Genomic DNA, 23,496 nt, shown 5'->3' with positions numbered 1-23,496 from the left:
CTGTTCAAGTGCTGATGACAAAGTGGCACTGCCCACAGCTGCTTCCCAGGAGGAGGAACCCTGAAAGGCAGCTACCGGTTTCCAACCTGCCATGTGCTGCTGAGCCATCTCATCAAGCTGAACCCACCAGCTCGGGGCACCAGGGACAGAACTTGTGTCACATGCTGCAGAGCACCTGCCAGGGCGTGGGAAGGAGCTCCTGAGAGAGCCACGTGCTGGCAGCCCTGAGGAGGAATGTGGAGAAACATGGAAGTTGCCCGATATAGGCAGACATGCAAATCAGCAGCTGCGGGGCCACACCGACAACCTCCTAATTGCCTCGGCAACCTCCTAATTGCCACGGCGCCCCCAGCTCTCTCGGGGCAGGGACTGGGAATAGCCAGGAGGAGCTGGAAGGAGCGAAACCCTCCCACGGGAGCAGGGGATGTGCTGCCAGGTCGGTGCCGCCCTGGGACAGCCCGAGTGCCCCGAGGGATGGGAATGGCCCAGCTTGGCCCCCCGCCGCCCCACACAGGCCACTGCCTTGCACACACAAATTTGTCTCTGCCTCCAGCCAAAAAAAACTAAGCCGACACTCTTCAGAAGAGAAGTGCATTATTTTAGAGCAGTCAAGTTATGACTGGTCTGATTTCCATAATACATGCTCTGCAAACATCTGCCTGTTATTGAAGGCTCAGCTCCACTGGGACAGAACTTAATAGGGCAGATCTTTGAGCTGGTGTCCGTGGAAGTCTCCTTGCTGCCAGAGACATCCCGGGGCATAAGTGTGCCCAACAGGTCAGGCTGGTCACTTCTGGCTCCCATAGCCATATCCAACTTCCATGTTTCTGAGCCCTTCCTCCTGCACCCACTGATGCTCCCACTCCCATCAAAGGAGGGCTCTGCCTCCTTCTCTACCAGAAGTATCTGTTCATGCTAATGAGCCAATGTCACCCGTCAGAGGACCCAGCAAAGTGTCCCTTCTCATGGGCACCTAGCAAATCATCTGGCACCTTCAAGTTGTCTGCTAGTTTTGCAGGTTGACTGTTGAAACCTGAGTGTCCCAATTAGATGAAGTTAAATGCTGCCCTGAACAACGAGCATAGCTGGCAGAAAGTTATCCCAGCGTTATTAGACTGCTCCCTCCCTACGAAGAGACCACAAATTAGTGTTTACTTTAGAGGCCAAGCAGGCCAGCTTTGAGGAACTGTGCCTGCCCTGCCATCCCAAAGGTTTCCCAGGGGCTCCTCAGCACACACCTCCACGCCGTGTCCTTGCTCTGCATTTAGCCCGGGCTCCATCCTAGCCTGACGCAGCATTTAGCTACTGGTTTTATTCCCTGCATGCTGTATTGGGAGAGCTGAAACAACTGAGTCTCTGTACTGCAGTGAGTTGACACAGGCTAAGTCAATTAGCTGCTATTGCTGCGATGCTCAGCTAGGCCAGATCAAAAGACAAAGAAAGAAAAGCCTCACACTGAGAGGAACCAGGTCCAATCAACACACTTGTCTTCAATACTTCAATCAAAATATTTGAAATGGGAAAGGGAGATGGCTGATGCTTCCCAAAGCAACTAGGTATGAGCTTGCTTTCCTAGGGCAGGAGGGGTGGAGGGGCAGAGGGGCCAGGAAGAGCACTGCAGTTCCCATTCACCTCTGCTCCAGCCTTTGTTTCCGTCCACCAAATCCTTCAAATAAACACACAAAAAAGCAAAATATATTCCATAAGTTCAAGCTAATGGCACTTTCTATTTCAAAGTGGGCTGCTTAAGCTCTGTAAGTCTCCTAGTTCATCCTGACTCAAACCAACACTCTTTGCAGCTTGTACATAGCATTCTTCAGGAAGGACACAAAAGATCACAATGCACCACAGGCCTCGCATATCCTCCTCCTTTGGGCAGGATTACTATTTTGCAGATCTCTGCTCTGTATCAGCCATCCCAAGGAGTGCTGGTCTTCCCAGTGACTTTTGCAAAACTACACCAGTCATCAAGCATTGTATCCGATACCAAGCATTGTGAGTACCAAGCCCATTTTTGCCTCCAAAAAACATAAAATGTTTCTTTTGAGAAGCTGACAGTTACTGATGATGAGGATTCACCTACAGCCGGACTGAAGGAAATCAAAACTGGTGAAGGACAAAAGCAGGTCTGCAAAACTGAGCAGTAGCTGGGCAGCCTTCAGCTTCAGTTTGGCTCCTTGTGCTGCTATTGAGAGGTATCATGCCACGCTGCTCCTCACTTCAAAGAAGACAACCATAAGGAGAACTATTAAAGCAATTAAAAAAATATTATCTGTAGGATGTAATCTACCCAGAGATGAATGGGAATAATTATCTAGCTGCAGATTTTTATGTGTTTTTTTTTTTAGGGAATAACTGGCTGAACATTCATTCTAAGTAGTTACCTACAGTAACTTCCACTTTATTGAAATGAGAGACTAGAGATACCTTTTTTTTTTACAATGTAGGCCGCATATTCCATACCATATTTCACAGTAACATCTATACTCACTAACCCTTTCCCCGTTCAGTTCACAATCCCATAAACACCTCTGTAGCAGCTCATGCAACTGTTCACGTAGAAAAGAGTGCTTTCTGTTTTTCTCAAGGCAGCAAAGGCAGCAGTTCAATAGCCTGAAGTGAGAAGATCCAGCTCCAGTTTACCAGGCAGCTGTCTGAAATCGCCCCCTCAAATTCTCAGTGAAGAGCAAGACCTAACATCAATTCTTTAATCTGCATACCTTGAACCCTTTATTCTTCCTCTTCTGCTCTGTTGCCCCATCTCTGAAATGGCTATTATGCCATACTGTAGATGGGGAAATGGGCCCTGAGACACCAGCTACTGAGGTGAAGTTGTGCATCAACAAGACTTCCTGAAATTCTTTGAATATAAGTTCATTCCAGGTATTTTTGAATTCCAGGTATTTTAGAACCTACGTCTACTATTCACTTTTGGTTGGATAGATATGTTCTCTGTAGCTATTACTTGAAGCATTACCATCTTCTGTCTGCTTCTTACGTGCCCATGGCCAGGTATCAGCACCAGCTGTCCTGATCCAGAGATGGCACAAGAGACACTTCAAGCTCCTCTGGACGGTACACACATGCTCACCCCTACTATAAACACTCCAAAAGATGAAACAGAAACAGGTCAAAGCCAACAGACCTCTTTTCAAAAAAGGCTTTTTTTTTTGTTTGATTAGACCTCTGAGATATCAGTCCTGAAGAGACACACAGAGGGATTGATTTAGGTCACCTATCACAACACTGAGGTGCAATGCTTTCCTCTTTATAGGTTAAGGCTTAAGCCACATATTGATTCAGTAAAGGCAGTTAACTGACATTAAAATTTTCATGAATCAGCTATGAAAAAATGTTAAGGAACTCCAATCAATTTAAAAAAATCTATTTTAGAAATTCCTTTGTAATTTAAATTTATTGGGAGGCGGGGTGGAGGGAGAAATAACCCCAGAAGACAACAGTTTTACTTTTTTGGAGATTATGCATCTTTCACCAAATACTTAAAAAGAAATCGCAGTTCATATTTGTAATAGCAAGGGATAATCAGAGTCCTTGATTTACTGTTGAAGTCTGCAGTGAAGTTTCATACCTTGAGTGAGGTGCAGCCTAATCCCTGCATATGATTACATTTAAGAGTGAGAGGGAGGTATGCAGGGGGTAGGGAGAAGCAATTTTTATTGAAGACAACGCTTCAGGCAGCCCTGGAGCAGAGTGGATCCAGTTTGAAAAGAATTGGCAACCTTAAAACTTTTTGATAAGATAAAAATTCATTGATGTTGGCTCACACTAGGCCCATTTCAACTCTGCACTTGTCCTCTGTGTTTCCTTGGCATATCTGTTCCTTTCCTCTATCTGCTTTAGCATAACTTTATTTTTCTCTTTTATCTTTAGCTAACTGCACCCAGGGACTGGAGGGATTGATTTTTTGTTTTGACTTATTGTTTGAAGATCTGTAACTCAAAGCAGCTTCTTGCGCCTCTGATGTCTAAGCCCGAGCAGTATAAAAGGTAAAGCTCATCCTGTGTACCAAAGTGAGCAGGGATACCATTTTATAATCAGTCATCTGTGTTTTATTTTGCCTTTTGGGGAGGAAAACTATTTTGAGACTTTATAGGCAATAATACTTTAAATAAATATTCTCATGGCAGATACTACGCATGCCAGTTCCCTTTTTAAAGACAGACAGCTATTGCTTACCACTCAGGGGAAGAAAAAAAAAAAGTTCCTAATTAAAGGAGGCCATTATACATCAGAAGATATTTTGAGCATCACGTCACACTACCAACAGCCTATTGCAGCCAAAATGTTACCATGCAAATGTGAAAATGCTCTTGCTCAGAGATGCGCTGCCGTGAGGCCAGCGAAAATCCCCGCTGGGAGGGGAAGGCAGGAGCCGGGGCCGCGCTCCTTGGTGCTGCTCTGAACATCCATCGCTCACTGCCGTGTTAATACCGCGCGGCCTCAGACACGGAGGGATGGAGATGGACTTCTGCTTGCTTCCCCTGCCTTCTGAGGGCCAAACTCTGGAGGTTTCTCCATTTCCCAGGCAATTCTTCCCTCTCCTCACCCCCAGAAATGCCTCTGGGCTGTTTTAAACAAGCAGCTCCTCAGGACGTGGCACCCGTGTTTCTCACCGCACATGCACGTTTCTGTGTCGTGGAAAGCCGATAGTCGTGGCACACACGGACTTTGTTTACGATCGCCAGTCTCTGCTATTCCCTGAAGTTGCCCAGCTTGCTGAAATATGGTTACATATGCAAACATTATCTCCCAATTGTAACCTCATTTTCTGCTCTGCTGGACAGCGTGACCAGCATTTGTCATCTTGCCGCCCCCGCCCGCCACATCATTCATGTGTCTATAATTGTCATCAAGATGTGGCATGTCAGCAGGACTCCCGCGTCCGCTGCTCCCCATCTCCACGCAGTCACTCAGGTAACAAACCCATAATCTCACCCTGTTTTCATGATGGTTGAATTACACATAATTGTTTCTGCACAGTGATTGATTTCTGCCTGAATAGAGACCTCTGCCTTTTTTCAATGCGAGCGAGTGGCAGCCAAGTCTCTCCATCTAGGAGGAGGCAGCAGCCTTTGAAGAGATCAAAGCCAAGGCCGCGAGCAGTTGTGCGCCCTGGGAATATGGAAAGCCTTTATGCTCTCAACCCCATTTCCAACATCATGTTGGATTGCAGCTGCATTACATTCTGCCAGCATTCTTAATGCTTTTAGTATTGACTCTGACATCACCGATAGCTGTTTTAAAGTAACAAAAGCTGAAGGATGACTTATTTTCACAACTCCATAATTGGAACATGCAAAGTTAGGGGAAGGGAGCATTTGTTTTTAATCTGAGATACAAAAGAAAGCACAGAAAATTATATAAGTTCCCCAAAATTAAAAACACGTTTTTCATATGGAAAGAACAGAGGGGGCATTTTTATAGCCTAGACCACACAAAATGAACTGATTATGCACATGCTTTTTCAAGCCTAAAGGCTGAAGTAAAAATACAACTGGGCAAGCGAGTCAAATTGGGAAAAAATATTGTGACTCACAGTACGTTTAGTGACTTTTAGCACCTGATGCAAGGGAAAATAATGCAGATGCCCAGGCTGTTGTCTCCCCTTGGCAGCTCCTTATAGCAAACTGACAGTGGTTCACTTACCTTAAACAAGACATACAGCAAACACTAAATCTCTATCAATTTTCTAAAAAGATAATGACCTAAAAGTATAAAATACTGCAAAGCTTTATTTAAGCCTCCCTCTCCTCCAGTCATACAGACAATTCTTGGGCTGCCTTAAAACTACTCTTGCCACAATATTGTTTTCAGGGGCATCAAATGCTCCCACGCTCCTTCTCTCTCCTCATCTGGCTTTGCTGGTGAAAACGAAAGTAAATTTCTATCAAGAAAAAACTGTCCTGAATTTTAATTAAATGTACATCTCCATTACTCTGAGAAAATATTTCCAGGGAACTTTAAAAACCTATCAGCAGAAAGGAATGAGGATAAGGAGGATGTAAAAAGCAAGAGCCCAGGAGGGCACAGCAGCTGAACCATTCTGTGTGGGTGTGCTGCCCAGTCTGAGCACCAGGGCAACTTTGACAAATATTTTTATTCATGGTAAAACCACTGAATAAGAGCCTTTAAGAGCAGTAATTTTGAAATACAGTCCTGCTGCTACAGTGTGCGGATGGTGAGGGAGGAAGAATGTGCAAATAAAGCATAAGCTGTAAAGAATTAAATATTACGAGCACCCATGTATTAGCAATAAAAATAATTTCCTCCTAGCTGTATCATTTTTGTTCTGCTGTACTAACACTCCTTTCCTCCCTGTAGTCATTAAAACCCCGACTCAAAGACAACAGCAAAGGGATCTGGCCTCCCTCCCTATGGACACAGAGCTTATGTCCCTGTCATTTCAAGGCTGGGAAAATGTCTCATTTTCACTTTGACTGTTCCTTAACACACTAACCATACTGAGGCTGAAATTAGAGTCAAACGTAGCAAGCTCTTTTCTAAGATGTAAAAGCTTATTGTTTTTTTAGTATCAAGACAGAAGTATTTTCTGTTGTAATCCAAGGTTTTGGAGTTTTTCCTCCCTCTACTCTTCTGCCATCCCCAACAAATTTACTGCTTCCTCTGCACAGGCTGCTTTTTAAAATCAGGACTAATTCTTTGTGTCTCTGGTGTTCACTCTGATAAGCAGAGGGATGCTCGTAAAGCAACACAGAGGGAAGAGTGGCAAGATATGGGGAGCTGAAGCCATCACTGTAAACAGAGGGATCTGCTGCCATTATCTGCAGGACAACTAATTCAACTTCTGCCTATCCCATAAGGAGTCTCAAGTATCTGGAAACGAATGCCAGCCTCCAAAAATTGAGCAAGTAACATGCCCACCATTGCAAAGATCTCCAAAACACTCATCACTATGAGGACACAGCAGAAAAATAACTTTTACATGATGCTGCAACCCTACCTTTCAACGTCAAGCCATTACTATGATGAAAAAGTATGTTTTACTGTAATTACTGCTAATTTTTCCCTTCCGGGGACTTTTGTGTTCATTTACAGAGGATTCACTTGCTACTTTTTCTCTAAAGTTTGCTCTTGTTTTGCAGCTATTCAGTGAAATTTAAGAGACACTATTTAGCCCAAAAGAGGCACCAGAAGGCTGTCTGCCAGGCTTTCACCCCATGCAGCCCACTCCATACCCTGCACAGGCAGCATTCCGTGCCCAAACAGAGGCACAGCTTCTCCTCATGCAGGATTCTTTGGTAACCACATTAGCGAGAGTCAGCGACCCTGACAACCAGCCCCACCAGCTCCTGAAATCAGGAACTGAAATCCCTTCAAAGTGACTACCTGCAGGACCACAACAAACTGAGTTTTAAGTTTGGCTGTGGTGCTGGGGACCTTGCAGCCAGCAGCTGTGGCCAAAGTGTATCAGCTGTAGCTACAGAGGTGTGGAGAAACAAAAGAAGACGCCACAGATGATCCGAGTAACCCTGGCAGGGCAATGGCACCGGGGCATACCGCTAAAGAAGCACAGATAGGAAGCTGAGAGCTGTGCTCCAATAAACACAGCCTGGCTGCACCATAGTGTATTAAAATAGAAGATATTTCAGGACGACCAGGAAAAAGTTTAAAGCTTCCAGCTGCAAATGAGCCGGCATCTCCTTGCAAACTATTCTTCCCACCAGAGGCTGCTGAGGCACAGGGCATGGACATCACTGGTGGAAGAGGAATACCACTAGGATGCCGATGCTGTCCCAAAAAGCTGCTCTGAGGTCTTCCCATCCCCACAGTAAACAACAAAAGTCCCAGCAGGCCGGTGCCAGGGCAGCTGACAGAGAAACCCTGGCTGGTCATTCCCAGCACATTGTGTGCAAGAGCTGTGAATCAATGGCAGGTTCCCAGGAGAGGGAGCGCACCGTGCTCGTTATCTAATTGTGTTTGCACTGAACTTCTGAGAGGGAGGGAGACAAAAGTGGGGGATGAAAATAATGATGCTGAGGGCAAACAGCCTGCTCCCCTGCAGGGGAGAGAGCAAACAGAAAACCAAGCGGGAAGATACAAGTGCTGTTTTGCAGCAGGGAGGGAAAATGAGAAAACACAAAGTCTGTTTTTTGACAAAACCTTTTCTGGGCTAATTTTCTTAGGCCCCTTCTTGTTTTTATCAAAAAATCATAATTAATCAGAAGATTGTTTGCTCCTTCATTTAAAGGCTAGGTATGAAACACAGCCACAGCCAGCACTGACAACAAACTTTCTTCCTATCGGCACTGGTTTTAATCCTCTCATTTTCCCTCCCTCCACCACACACATCTCAGTTCTTACTTTCTCAGACTTCTCACTTGCTTTCATAAAAAAAAACTAAAAACAAAACCAACCTAAGAAACATATGTTTAGAAGTGAGCTGTCTTTCAGGTGAATTCCAAAGTGAACTCAGGAAATACGGATTTTGTTCCCACCTCTGCCATCACCTTCCTCTAAGATTCTGAATAAATGTTGCTTTTTCGGGTCCTCATTTGCAGAAGTGTCCTCCCAGACTGTGCCTTTGCTTTTGGGAGTGGAGTGGGGGGAAACAGAGCACACCCACATACACAAACGCACACAACTCCAGTGCCATCGTGGGCGCCAGGGATACTTCCCAGGAATCTGCCAGCAGTCACTGACACATCACAATTTCCACGGGTCACATCCTCACGCTACATTTTAGGTTGGGCAATTATACACAGAATTTACCTATTTCATGCTTAATTGCACAGGCACAAACTTTTGCTCCAGCCCCGAAAAGCTGTAACTTACCGGCAGCACTTATGTTACCACAGGCACCTCTGCCGGGCCTGGCTTAACCTCCTGGGATCAAATCTCAGCCACTGGCTTAACCAGCCATCCCCTCCTGGGAGAACTCAGCAGAGGAGAGAGAGGAAGCGCAGGCAGCACCATAAAGGCCAACGTCAGCCCATGACTGACGTGTGAGCTATGGGCTCCTGGGCTGCGACATACCACATCCACAAGAAAAATGCAATATCCACCTGTAGGCTCTTCTACTGACTGAACCTGAAAAAATAATTTGCCCACTAGTTGTTGGCTAGAGAGATTCATTTAATGGAGGAGGACATTTTTTGTGCAGTAAGCACTACTGTGTAACTATCCGACCGTTATTTATTTGGAGTCCTGGAAGACAAGCTTCACCAACTCACCGCTGAGATCTCCTTCTCCTAAGAAGTCTGCCTGTGCCACAAACACAGGGGTTTCTGAACTGGCTTTGATTCAACCACATTTCCTGACTGAATATTTATTGTTCTGCCCTATTAGCCTGCATTATTCTCACTTACACACATATCCTTGGAAAGAAAAAGCAGTAAAAGGAAGGATTTAAAGCACCGAAGAGAGAGGGAAAGTTCCCTACACAAGTTGTTTTGGAAGTACCCTTGAACAAAAACCTGTTTCAAGACAGCGTTTTGACCAGCTCTCCTACGACCTCTTAATATTTCCTTATTACAAGTATGAAGTCATCCCCTTACAGGTCACTCTGATAAGAAAATTATATTTGCCAGTTATTAAAAAAAAAAAAAAAGTGTTTTGAAATATTGCTGTCAAACTGTCTGGGGAGTCACCTAATAAGTAAGCATTTTCTTGTGTTTCTCCTATTCCAATCCTTCCTTCTGAAGATTTACATCTAAAACAGGATCACTGTTCTATTATCTTAGAGATATCCTCAAAATAAGTGAGACAGGAAAAAAAAGTCTCAACAAAACCTGAAAAATCCACACACTTAAGAGCTAAGCTTTTTAAAGTTTTATTTCTTTTCTTTCTCCTTTAAATCCAGCACAGCTTCCTTTTCTTCCTATAGCAAGAGTATTTAAGACATGAAATAAAGTGCAAGAGAGGTTTTGAGTAACAGCTTTTTCAAATCCAACATGTTAATTTGAAACTTATTTTTTCAAGTCGAATTTCAGTTGTGTGCAGGATGCAATCGGGCAGTAAAAACCAGACCAAAATATAGCCCAGCATGCTACTGTCAGAAGGCAGCCAAACAAGAGGCATTCTAAGGGGGCAAGCTATTTTAATTGCTTGAGTTTTCAAAAATGTATTCCAGTATGTTTGATGTATGGCTTATTTCCTCAATATCCTCACTGGTTCTGCCAGTGCCAGCTGGGTGAGCTCGCTGCTCCTTCCCATGATGTCCAGCAGGCTGGAGGGGACCTGGGCCTGCCTCTGCCTGCCCCATCACCCTGGGCTCCCACATTGACCCTCACTCACCTGTGAGCTCCCCGAGAGGCTGAACGTGCACCTATGTTTGTATTTGAAAAAGGAGGAGGACCTGGGTGTGAACACAAGGACAGTTTTTACACTTGACAGTGTAAAGGGGTACACACGCAGAGGTTCAGGGGAGAAATCAGCCTGTCTAGTTTGGAGGGGTCCCTGCATTGGGCCAAGCCCAGCTATTCTCCTGCTTCACCTCAACTTTTCTGTACACAAGTGTTTCTTCAGTTTAAGATCCAGAAGTGCTGCTGACCAGACCGTGAGGGTGGAACGAACTGCCACAAAACCTAAATTGAGGAGAGGGCACAGATGTGAGAATGAAGCCACTCTGTAAAAACTAATTGAAGAAGATGTGCAATGGAATTTTCCAGCATGGGACAGAACATGAGTTGGTGGCAAGAACCTGGCTCACTGTGAGTGCAAAAGGGAATGACACAAAACTGCAATGAAGGAAATACAAGACTGGCAGGGCGCAAAATAAAGAGCGAGGAACAACACAATTACCACTTGTAACTGCAGCTTCCTGAATCCTGAATACAGCACCACTCAAACTTCAGAAAGGAGAGACCCTCAAAAAATCACTGGATTGTGGCATTTAAACAAAGTAAACATATTTGTGTTGCTGGACAGAGTTTATCTGTGTTTTAGCACGCTGGCAGGCAAAAGGCCTTTTCCCAGACCATGGTCTGTGTTTGACACACACTGACACCTTTAATCGTCACCTCCACATTGTACTTTTTTCATGCTAGACAAAGCTTGCCAATGCAAGACTTGATAGGGATGAAGAAAGATCAAGGCAAAAAGATATGCCAGAATTGTGGAGAGACAACAGACGGTCACAAAGATAAGCCTCTGAGGCAGTTTTGAAACACTGAAAAAGGCAGAAAATTGAAGAAATAGAGCCTCATAGCATAGCTAAGTGACCAGTTACAGAGAGAGAGCTCTGAGCAGCCTGTCTCTAGGATGCCTACTCAGAAATACAGAGCCTACAGGGATAGCATTTTAGAGCTTATCGCTCTCCACCTCTGAGCCAAAAAACTGCACAAGAAAAGTTCCATGATACCTTTCCCTGTTTTTTGTACATGATGAATCAAACAATTTCCAGACTAGTTTCCTTTGGATAATGACTGCAACCCCCTCCACGCCTCCATTCAAGTCAGTAAAGGTGAAGCTGAGCTGTCATCAGTATCCACAAGATTTCAGCCTGCCGATTCTTTGCAATCTCTCTCCTTGGGCTGGCACTGTGAGCTTCATTGCAGCTCCCACAAGTTCCAGGTTTCTCAGAGCAGAGCCCCTGGGTATGTGCAGCACCAGCCTGTTTCAAACTATTTTAAAGCTTCCCCACTCAGAAAGCAAGGAGAGGAAAGAAAAAAAAAAAGAAAAAAAAAGAAAAAAAAAGAAATTCACATAAGCAGCTTTCTGCTGCTCTTTCGCAAAGCAGCATTACTCTAGGGCTGCCTGGGACCACCAGCACATGCCCATGTACCCTGCTCCTTTGAAGCAGCAGCACTGTCAGAAAGTACTTCATGGCAAACACTTGCATGAAGTCCTGTGCTCCCAAGGGACTCCTTCCCCTGCCCTGGTCTGGGAGAAGCGGACCTACCCTCTGACTCATGTGGCTCTGTTTGAAGTATGGGCTGGAGCACCGAAAGTGCTTAGATAGACAGATGCTTTTGGGAATTAACTGCTCTCTGGCTTGCCTAATATCTCCTAGCCAAAGCAATTCCCTGGTTTATGTGTTACAGCTGGTGACAGTACTACACTTAAAAAGTAAGTTGAGCTACCCATTTTATAAATATTCAATCAAAGCCCTGTAACTTTACACTGTAATTTTGCTGACTAAGCTCATCCCATTGATTTTAATGTCTCAACCTTCCCTATATCCACAGTCATTTAAAGAAAATAAACAATCACTGAGTCGATCTTTCAGCTCCATGAAAATGCTCTTCTACACACAGGATTTGGTAACTTTGAAGATCACAGACAAAGATATTCTCAGTCCTTCATCTCATCCTGAAGCCCCAGCAAGCAACACCACCACCAGAAGCCACAGAAGGCCAGCCACTTTTCCTCACACAGTTCAGGCCCCTTTTCTTCCCCTTTAGGAGAGCAGGCAATCTCTGGCTGATTAGCACAGTTGGTGCACATGTTAACTCCCTACTGCACTTTTAGCTCAATCCCAAAGATTCAATGAATACATTTTTATTTAAGTGCTCAATCACTTCCTTGCTGAGAGGACAGATTCCTTTGAAGTGGGAATCCCAAACTAAATAAACATATCCACAAGATCCAAGTCTCAAATAGAAGCCACTGGGTTGCTAGATTAAGTTATTTGGAATGCAATTTTCTTAAGTGAATCTAATGCTTACGAAGGGCCAGAGCAACAGAGACACTAATCCCAAAGTGCCCAGGCAGGAGCAGCATACCGGGCAGCTGCATCTCCTGTCACCAGTGTCCTACAGAAAGGGACCAAACCCAGCAGCCAGAGGAGAACTGTCCTCATGCCGAACATGTCTTGCAACCAACAACAGCTTGGAGAGAAATGCCTGCTATCCCAGACAGTCTGGGTAAATGAGAGCCATACATGCACAGTTGGAGTGTCACAGCACACAGTTTCCCTGCAGCAGCGGGGAGGACACAAACTGAGGACAACCTGACTCGACCAGGTCAAGGACTGACTGCTTGGCTCCCAGCAGTGTTTTCCTCAAACCAGACAGATGCTGGATCACTGTCCACCCACGTGAGAGCAGCACAGAAGTGCACAGCAGGACTCACACAGACCTCACACCGCAAAATGTTCAATGTCCATCTTAAAACGGACTCTTGCATGTTTGTCTTCTCATCTTCTTGAGAGATAGGGTGTTTTACTACTAGCAAAAAAAAAAAAAAAAAAAAAAAAAAAAAAAAAAAGCAGCACATGCCTCTGATAGGACTTCAGAAATATTAAGCAGCAGTAAAATGCTTTTGTGTGGGTTATTTCCTTCCCATATCAGGAGGCATTTTTGTTAACTATAAACAGAAGTTAAGTACTCAAGAGAAGCCAGGCCTGTGGTACCCAGGCTTTTCAATGCCTGCAGGCATGCAGTACTGCAACTATCTGGAAAAAGCCTTTTCCTCTTTTGATGCCTGAACCTGTGGAGCTTCAGGCTTTCTTCTTGAGCCATATCCTCCTTGGCACTTGCAGCCCATAACAAGCTATTCTTATTAACATTTTTTCTAGGCTGGGATTAAGTTGGAAAAGAGACAAGAATGACATTTTGCTTGAACCACTTTAAAAAGTAAGCAGCAGCTCTACCATTTAAAGTTTATATTGAATGAGCTTCTAGATATAGAGGAAAATGGGACATTTAGGACATAAACACACAGGTATTGCTATACAAAAGCTCCAACTTTCATGATTTGCAGTGGGTGGGGTTTTTGATAATGCCTCTGTTCAAGCCACACACACAATTGCTGCCTGCACTGAGACATCAGGAGAACATTTTGTTTTCCCCTTGCCCATTCACAATTACATGGATTTGCTAATTGCATCAGTGTGACAAGGAGGAGGCAGCAAAAGCTGAAAATGTGTTCTCTTCACCCGTATGTGCCAAAGATTGTGGTAACAATGAATTATTTACCTAAGACTCTGCCTGGAGCTCTGACCAGGAGTAACCAGATGAAGCTTCAGACAAGGACCACCTAGAGCCACAGTAGTAACTTCTTCTGCCCCTTTTTCCAAATGAAGGAGTCATCTTATTAAGTGGGAAAAGAAGACACCACCAAAACTTATGCCATGACCATTCACATCTTGGGTTTATGTTTCACAGTGGCCTGACTTGTAATTTAGACTGATCAGCCGCGATTGCTTGAGTCAGAGTAGCTGAGAGACACGTCTGCAGCAATGAGGTGCCACTACTAGGGCTGAGCAGATTCCTGTTCTTTCCCGGTGCTGCCATTTGGCACGACTCACGGAGCTCCTCAGAAAATAGTGCTAAAATTCCTCCCTGAGCAAATGCTAATACACTCCATCAAGTTCTGCTTCCATACAGCCAGGAAGCTGTGTGCTCCTCTGTGCTTGATTTCAAAGCTTTTTAAGGAGGTAACCGGCACCATTCGACTGCACTGCGAAGCCACGCGTTGCGCTGGGTGAAGCTGCAGAACTTTCGTGTTGGATAAGCAGTCTGACTTGTGGAGACCCTCCAATGCCAGTCTCCTCAGGAATGGGCCTGGGGTTGTACAGGGAAGAAAGACATCTGCGACAGACCACAGCTGCCTAAGGCCCCCAGAACATCCTGCTCCCATGTCAACTTGGGAATCAGAGCTTTCTGGCGGGTGATATGGGAGCAGGAGCCCAGCCACAACTTCTGCACTGTGAAAGTTTGTTTCATATTGGGCCAGGGAGGGTTCAGCTGACCACAGCTTCCAGCAATTCCCTACGACTGTGTAGTGAGAAGAAGCAAATTCTCAGGAAAAGACAAGACAACAAAAAATCAGGTTTGTGTCCTTCTGCAGCTCCCATACATTTCCCATGGGGCTCCAAAATTTCTCCACAAATAAGTGAATCAGCCCACTTTCAGAGGAACAGAAGGTGTAGCTGGGGAAACAAAAACCCTCTCACTGAGGCTCTGTAGCCACTCATTTTTGCTATTTCTACCCTCATCCTTCCTTGCCCATATTATCCTGTGAATCTCCTGGGACATTTGCTCATCAAGATGGGAACTAACTCCATACCCCCCGCCGCCCAGAAACACACAAAGAATATCCAAAAATTGGGCTAGTCCTGCGTTGTTCTAGCAATCCAACTCCCTTAGAAGAATTCCTTGCCATTTTCAGATAAGGCTGCATTGTGCAAGTTGCCATAAAATGTTTATACATTGTATCCTCCCGACCTACTTAACAGGTCCAGCGGCTACAGAGAGGCAGTTGAGCCACAAAGAAACCCAGACCCCAAGAACACATAAAAACAGACAAAAGGCAGGTTGCAGAAATCCCCTATCTTTCCATACGAAGTTTAATTTATGGAGAACGAAGAATAAATCCAAAATTATCTTCTGGGTGAATTTACAACATGGAGAAACGATCCTTCTTCAGTCACCTCCTCTGTTCCCACGTTCCCACCAAACAGTCAAGAAAGCTTTGCCACCCCAAAACTAGTCTTGTTAACCAAAGAAGAAAACCCACACGTTAGAAAACAAACAGCTGCCTCCACCTCCCACCTTCAGTGCCCCTGTGATGCTCAGAAACCACCAAGAGATATCTGGAGCACACAGGATGCACATTTGCCAGGTGCTGCTGCGGTCTGGTACCATCACATGCCACTTCTCCTGCAGCCACCCCAAGTGAGTGCTGTGCCTCTCCATTTACCCATCTAACTGATAAGAATATATATAATATATATTATATACATGCTGCAGCACCAGGCTCCTACCTGAACTTGCAATTAACACTCTCCTGCTCCTACTAATACAACCTGGAAATAGCAAATCAGTTGCCAGTAAAATTAGAAAATTAAAAAAAAAAAAAAAAGGCGGGGGGGACGAGAATGAGGAAGACAAGACCTCTCTAAAAACAGCAGATTTTGGAAGATTCTAAATCCTTCTCAAACACCCTCTCCCTTCCAAAAGCTGGACTGAAATTAGACTTCCATTTTTTTAATTATGGTTTATTAGGCAAGTTGTGTCTGACTGTAGATTTGTACTTTTAATTTTACAAAGCAAGCTTCTAAAGCATTCACCTTAAAAAAATAATAAAAAAAAAGGCTTTTTTTTTTTTCTCCCCTTTACATATGGTGATGAAAGTAACTTTTTTGCCTTTCCCGGAAAGCTTTGCTCTCCCCTCTCCTAGATGGTCCTTGCTGTGTGTCTGGACACCATTCCCCAGGGGTGCAGCCCCGGGGCAGTTTGCAGTCAGCAGGTCCTTCCAAGGTGGAAAAAAAGATTCAGGGCCCCAGGGCGCCTTTTTAATCCTGGCTAACACCTCCAGGCAACAGATGCATCAACAAGAAGCGTCTTTGTCATGCAAATAGCAGGGCACAGGTACACACCAGGCACAAATGGCTGGGGACTACTGACACCCCAGGGGAGACCTCTGCCTCCAGTGCTTGCAGATCTCAGCTGCTCCTTGCCCCCAGCCCAGGCAAGGAAAGGGGAGGCAGAGCAAACCTGGAGGGCAGCGGCTGGGACCCCACGGAGGTGAGGGCAGTGCAGGAGAGCCGTGGAAAGCCACGGAGAGAGCGAGCGTGTCACCTCCTGGATGCCGCGTTTTGATCTCGCGCGCATTAAAACCCAACTGTCAGCTACGAGCCTAGCAGAGATTACAGTTCAATTAAACAAAAAAATTATTTAATAACTCAAGCGTGTAGCCTTGTGGTTAAACTGAAAGAACTCCGGGCTTATGTTAACATTGCAGCCATGCAACAGCACTGTTTTATTGAAACAGTGGTGCTGCTGTAACATGCAAGAGCAGCACTGAACTGAATTAGCCCCTCAGATGTTCAGCAGGCAGCTTTACAATTAAAAACAAGATGCATCTTCCCCCTTCCTCCCCTCCACCACACCCACAAAGGGCAGTTCCTCAAGTACCTCAGACAAGAGCCTCTGCAAGATGATATTCTGAGGGCATTGATGCCAGACGTGTAAAGAGCGGCAGCCCCACAGCATGCATATATGGAAAAAATCCTCGGTAAATAATTAAATTGGATTTTGTTGTTTCAAGCCATGCACCAACACCCAGGACTTTCTTAGGAAGGCAACATGGCAAAGAGAGGGTAAAAAAAAAAAAAGTCTGAAGTCTCCTAGTCCTCCAAAGATCGGATTTGAGTCTCGATGCCCTCTTGAAAAGCTGCATGCTTTTCCTTATGATACATGCAAAAGGAAGTTTTCTGTACAAAAACGTTTACAACAACAAATATCAACAGACTGTGATCATCATGCTTCACCCTAAATGGCTGTAAGCCTCTGAACTGGAATTTATACACAAAAAACCCCCACAGCTATAGAAAGCAATATATTGCATGAGCTTTTGCATCTTTCAAATGCAGATCCCTGTGTTTTCCAGTGCCAAAGCACCCTGTCATTCCAACTCAAAATATACACTAATTTAACATGTTTTGCTGCTGTCAAATTACCAATACAGATCAGGCCCCTTTCTTTTTGTTTTTGAAGTCAAATGCCACAGTCCTGAATAAAAATCAAGAACGTCAAGAGAGCAAAACAATGCCATGACAGAGACATCCAAGTAAAAAAATCTAAGAGCCAGTAAGAGGGAAAACTGCTTTATCACAGGGAAGTAACAGCATCCAACTTCTCCTATCACAGCACGCAGAACAGCAGCGGCATTTTTCCAGCAGGATGCCTACAAGCAAATTGTTTCCCGCTCCACTCCAGTTCTACTAATATAATTTCCACAGCTCATTTTAACACTGCCTCTCTATTGCTCTATATGTATACCAAGAGGCTTAGAAAAATAAATGGGAATTGACTATCCAGAATTAAAAGTACATTAAAATCCATTAAATATGCATCTACACCAATGGAAACAGAGGGACCAACCTGGAAGAACCAGTGCTCGCCACAATATAAGGGAAAGCTGTAACTACTGCATCATGGTTGATATTAATTCCTAAACAACCATTTCACAGTCTGAAGATAGAGTATGTTTCAAAACAATGCTGCCAGATAGATAAAGCCTTCATGCAGACCAACTGATGGTGGAAATAAATATCAATCAACAAAGAGCAATGCCACATCTAATGGCAAAAAAAAAAAAAATTAAAAAAGGAAAAAAATTCCAATCTTCTCATCTTACTGTCATACAACTTTAGCAGTTCTGCTTCCAGCCCCTGATTTTCCTCAACAAATGAAGAGTTAAAGCCAGAAAATTCACATCTGTCCCAGTCACTACAAAGACACCATTTACATCATTCTGCCATAGATTATCCTACAGTCGTAAACCAGGGCTCCCCCCACAAAGAAAGCCCCCAGCCCTGTTCACAGACACTAATCTCAGCTTTTCCACTGTGATCATGACCAACACCTCTAAGAGCTCTCAAACTCCACTGGACAGAGGCTCTGAACAGCAGAAGCTCAACCTTCACCGTCACTGAAGCTACCCAAAAGACCCTGTTGTAAACAGACTCTGCAGCCCAAACAGGAGGAAACCCAGCTTGCCAAAACCAGCCTTTGGAAGAGATAACTCACTGTTCTGGGGATGGGTGGCGACAGAGATCCATTAGGCATGTATGGGTCGTTATTCATATTTGGCATCATGATATACCCAGAATAACCAGAGTATGATGGTCCCTTGCTGTATAAGCCACTGTCTGGATGCTTTCCTATGGAAGATGAAACAATGATTACATTATTCCCCGCATATGCATTTCTCATGAGTTAGAGCACTGAAACAGGTACTGTGCATATATAAAAACGTTCTGCATGCAAATGTTTCCTTACTCATGGAAATTACTGCTGACAGAAAACAATATGAAGCATTTTGTAATAACATTTTTTTTTAGGAAGAGTTAATTCTTAAAGGAGCGAATACTCTTGGTGAGAAGATTATGTTTAAAATACAGAATAGCCTAAAAATAAATTATTTTGCTAGTAGTCATTCAAATCAAAGTAGACACATCAGCAATGACATCACATTTCATGTAGCAGTCTTCCCCAATTTTATAAGCGCCTCTAGGATTCGTCAGTTCAGAATTATTGCCAGTATGGGTTTCCAACATCACTGTTAGGAAAGGGAGGACAAGGCTGTGATAACTGGATATAATAATTTCCTTCTCTTCCTGAGCCAGTGTGTGCAGCAAACAATTCATTCTGGCTATGCTCATTGGGAACAATTAAAGGGCAGGGGGTGGGTGGCTTGGAAGGAGATCCTAACAATTTGGGAGGGGGGCTGTTGAGCACACATGGTACTACAGTTAAGAGGGAAGCCAAGCGAGGGAGGCTATTTGGTAGAAAAACAAAGTGTTTGGGTCCAGGTCCTGCAAAAAGGGTGAACAGCTCTCTCACCTACACACTCGTTGACAAGGATGTTACTTGAAAGTGAGGTTTGAAGAAGATACAGAGTTGAAAAATATCCAGAGCTGAACACCTCCCCCTCACTGCCCAAATGCTATGAGCATGGACATCATTGCTTTTAGGTTGTTTAGTTACAAATTCAGAGGAAGATGGCCACAGAGTCCTGGAAAGCACCAGGACCGAACTCTATCTGTCTTTAATGGAATTTATAATCTGGTTTAGCTTGTGATGATAAGCATTTGATTTTAAACATAATCTCCCACCCTTCAAAGCACACATTCTTTGCACGTGTGTCCAGCTTCCTAAATGATATTCGATGAACTCTGCTATTTCCTCTGTCTTTCTCAATCAAAATTCACCAGTTGGTACATCAGAAAATGCAGGTCTGTTCACACTTGAAAGAGGAGATTTAAGTGACAGACTTTGTCTATGGGGAAAAGCAGAGGGTTTCTAAACACAACTGCGTGAGTGAAGAGAGAGATGTATTTAAGCTGATATCCTAAAAATAGTTATTTCTTCAGTGAAGATCCATTTGGCCTACTTATCAGTTTCTAAACAACTGGAATACCATTTGGTCACTCAAGATAAACGTGCTGCACCTTCACCTCTTTTTTAAATGTGTTTCCAAAGCGCTCTGGCATCCCTCCCCCCCTAAAAAAGATATTACATTTATGTTTTCCAAAAGAAACCAAGTTCCAGTTTGAGGACTCTGTGGAGGGTCACAGAGGGACAACATTGCAAGACAGAACTGCGCGTGTCTCACCTTCCTCGGGGTGTTCTCTGCCTTTATCATGGTAGGAATCCTGTGCTTGAGTCTGCCGGGAAACCTGACCGCAAGGAATCCACCATCAGAAAGGAAGAAGAAAAAGAAGAAAAGTCATTGTATGGATGCTCGTTTATCAATCGCACTGCTATAGTTTCTTGAAGGAAGAGAGGAGTTAAGAGCTCAAGATAAACATCTTTCTTTTTCCCCTTAAGTCGCTTGGAAGGCAACTGTACCAGAAACGTTTGTGTAAACTATTGTTTTATGACAACGTGAATGACTAAAAGGCTTTGCAAAGCATTTCTAGCAGAAGCACTCTGCATTTAATGAAAGTGGATCATTTCTGGAAAATATTTGGCGCTCTGGCGGTCAAAATGCTCTTGATAAAAAGATATCAAAAATAATAATGAAAATCAGGTTGCCCTCCTTAGCAGATCTTTAGGAAGGAAGAAAAAAAAAAAACCCACAAACAAAAAAAAAAAAAGGAAAATGGAAATTAAAAAAAATAAAAGAAAAAGAAGAAAAAAAAAACAAAACACCAAATTCTTTTTAAAAGGCAGGTTCCCCTCTCGAGGTGAAGTTATTTTAGAGCCGGGAATTTCTTCCCAAAACAATTTTATGCAAATCCCTTAAAGAGTTTACTGTTAATACTCCGACCCCGCTGATTTTACTGAGGAAATTTCATGGCTGCTTGAGGTCTAATACCACCGCACCGTCGGGGAACTCGCGGCAACTTTCTCGTCCCGGGCCGAAGCGCGGCTCCAGAGACAGGATTTGGGGCGGAACGCTTTCCTTTCCTTTCCTACGGGGAATTTTTTCCCCGGTGCCCCGGCGGGGCTCCCTCCCCGCGCATCCCGCACCCCCCGCGCCCCCTGCCCCGCGGAGCCCCCGCGGCATCCCGCGCACATCCCGCGCACCTCGTGCCCGTTGGCGCCGGGGGCGATCTCGGACTCGTTGACGAGGGAGGACTTGATGTCGGCCAGGTCTCCCTCCTCCTCGGGGTGGCTGATCTCGGCGAAGATCTTCTCTTTCTGCGGGTCCCCCTCGTCCTTGAAGGGGATCATCTCGTCGGTGGCGCAGAGCTCCGGGTCCCCCCCGCCGCCCCCGGCCCCCGGCAGCTGCGGCATCCTCAGGGCAGCGCGGCGTCTGCTGCGGCCGCCGGCCCGCCGCGGGAAGGGGAGCGGGAGGAGCGCCGGGGGAGGAGGAGGAGGAGGAGGAGGAGGGCGGAGGAGGAGGAGAGAGAAGGAGGAGAGAAGAAGGGAAAAATCCCGTGAACTCCTCGGGGTTGCTCTCGGCAGCCGGAGACCCCCGCCCGTCCGCCCGCCCCCTCGGGGCCGAGGTACCCCGTCTTCCGCACGGCTCCGACGGCCCGGGAACGCTCGCCCCGACGCGCCGCACGGCCGGAATAGGTCGAAATACGCCCGCCCGTGTCCCGACCGCGCCAGGGACCGCCCCCTAGGAGACCCGACCCCCCTGCATCCCCCCCGGGACCCGGGCTCACCCCGGGGCCAGGAGTGAAGTTGCCACCAGCCCGGCGGGACCGAGTTAAAATGGCTGGGGGGACGCGGGCAGGGGGAGGGGGCGTCCCGGGGGAAGGGGCCGGCGCTGCCCGAGCCGCGCACCCACCGGGCCTTTGTCCGCCGCCTCGTCCGCGGCTCCGGGCTCGGCTGGGCTCGGCGGCACCGCGAGGGGCGGGGGGCCGAGGAAGAAACAGCCCCGGGAGGGAGGGAGAGAGGGAGGGGAGGGATGGAACGGGCGGGGAGGGATGTGACCCCCCCCTCCGCTTCCCTGTGCGCCCGCGGGCAGGGGAAAAAGTTGCCGGCACGGCGCCCCCGGCCGCCTCCGCGCTCAGGGCCCGGCGCGGGGCCTCCTCCCGCAGCCCGCGGGCGCGGCGCCCCACGGGGGGCGGCGGTGGGGCAACTTCAGCATCGCTCCCGCCCTCCCTCCCTCCTTCCCTCCGCCGTCGGGGCGGGGAGGGGCGGGGGCGGCGGAGATGAAAGGAGCCGCCGCCGTGACTGACACCGTGTCCCGGCCGGGAGGGCCGAGCGGCGGGGGCGGGGAGAGGAGGAGGGGGCCGGGGCCAGCGCCAGCGGGGAGGGAGGAGCGGGCGGGGGGGAGCGGGTGAGGGGCTGCCCCCGGGCAAACTTCGCTCTGGCCGCGCGGAGTGGCCTCTCTGTGTGCCCGTGTGTGTATCTGCCCCACACACGTGTACGTTTGTGTGTGTGCTGTCCGCGGCGCGGGGGGGGCGCCGCCGCTCCTCTCCCCCCTCAGCCCAGAGCCCGCCGAGGAGGGCACGGGCAGACCTGGTTGTTTAGGGGTGCTTTGTTGAGCTCTCCCCATCGCCGCATGGCGCTGCTCCGGTGCGGGAAGTGTGCGAGGGATTGAGCAGGCTCTGCCCGCGCCCGCTCCGCACCAAGGGCAGGATTAAGACATCCCTATTGAATCCCGCAAGTGCCCGGCAGGAACGAGTAGAAGCCCCCGAGAGAGAGGGGGAAACCCGCCAGGGTGAGCTCGGAGCGGTGAATGGAGCCAGAGCGGTAACGGAGATTCACCGCTCCGCCCTGTCCCGTTCCTCCTGCCCCGTTAGCTCCCGGCTGACCCGGCATCGCCCTGCAACAGGGCACCACTACAGTAAAAAAAATAATAATAAAAAAATCATCCAGACAAAAGCAGGCGCTGCGCTGGGGAAACGTCAGGATCCGCAACTTTTATTTCGCGAACACGATGGGCGCGCGTTTTGCAGAGGAAACAACTTCCCGGTATTTTGGCATCGGAAAAGTGTGCTTGGTGCTTTGCACATGCCCCGTCAGGTTGCTAAACCTTCAAGCGCCGGGAGCCGGAGGAACGGGAACGTGGGGATGCTCAATCCGTTTTGGGCAGATGCTGGCGCGGCTCTGCCGGCCGGACACGGGCGGGGTGAGCCCTGTGCCCCCGCCACCGCCCGCGGCTCTGCCTCATCCTCCTCCAACGGGGAATTAAAATCCAGCTGGGAAATCAGACCCTTCAAACCCACAGAAAGGGAGCAAGGGAGCGGGAAACGGGAGATGGATTTGCCGAGTCGCACCAAGTGCGGGAAAGAAATGATCGAGAAGGAAAGAAATTAGAAATGTAACTCCTGGGAAGGGGCTTAATTGTGCAATGCCCCCCAGATGCAGGGAGACCCCCCCTCTCTCCCGGAGACATGGGTACAGAGGCCGTGGGGAAGCGGTTGTTTGGAAAACGACAGACAACTCGGGGATGGTTCCTGAGCGGAGATGCACATCCCCGCATCCCTCCCGCCCCTCTTCCCTTTCCTGGCGCTCGGCGGGCACCGGACACCCGGGCCGGGCAAAGCTGGAAAAGCCCTTGGGCGAGAGGCTGAGCGTTCCCCCGACGGGACGGGACGGGACGGGCAAGGACCCACCAGAGGAGCCGCCAGCGCGGCCACTCCTCTGTTTCATTGCCGGCTCC

At 47.0% G+C, this 23,496-nt stretch overlaps 1 protein-coding gene across 4 annotated transcripts in view; it reads right to left on the bottom strand.

Annotated features, from left to right (window-relative positions):
* LEF1 (lymphoid enhancer binding factor 1) overlaps positions 1–21,173 on the bottom strand; it is a gene marked incomplete at its 5' end in the record, with an annotated part of 70,408 nt that extends 49,235 nt beyond the window's left edge. For all 4 annotated transcript variants that reach the window (XM_083860993.1, XM_083860992.1, XM_083860995.1 and 1 more), the window contains 3 exons: positions 18,459–18,592; positions 20,047–20,110; positions 20,964–21,173. In XM_083860993.1, the coding sequence (XP_083717119.1) occupies positions 18,459–18,592; positions 20,047–20,110; positions 20,964–21,173 (408 nt within the window). The remainder of the gene's footprint in view (positions 1–18,458; positions 18,593–20,046; positions 20,111–20,963) is intronic.
* Positions 21,174–23,496: the final 2,323 nt, after the last annotated feature.

The sequence above is a fragment of the Zosterops lateralis genome, assembly GCF_965231275.1.
Source record: "Zosterops lateralis genome assembly, chromosome: 5".
Classification (NCBI taxonomy): Eukaryota; Metazoa; Chordata; class Aves; order Passeriformes; family Zosteropidae; genus Zosterops; species Zosterops lateralis.
This window is presented reverse-complemented; position numbering and strand designations above follow the sequence as displayed.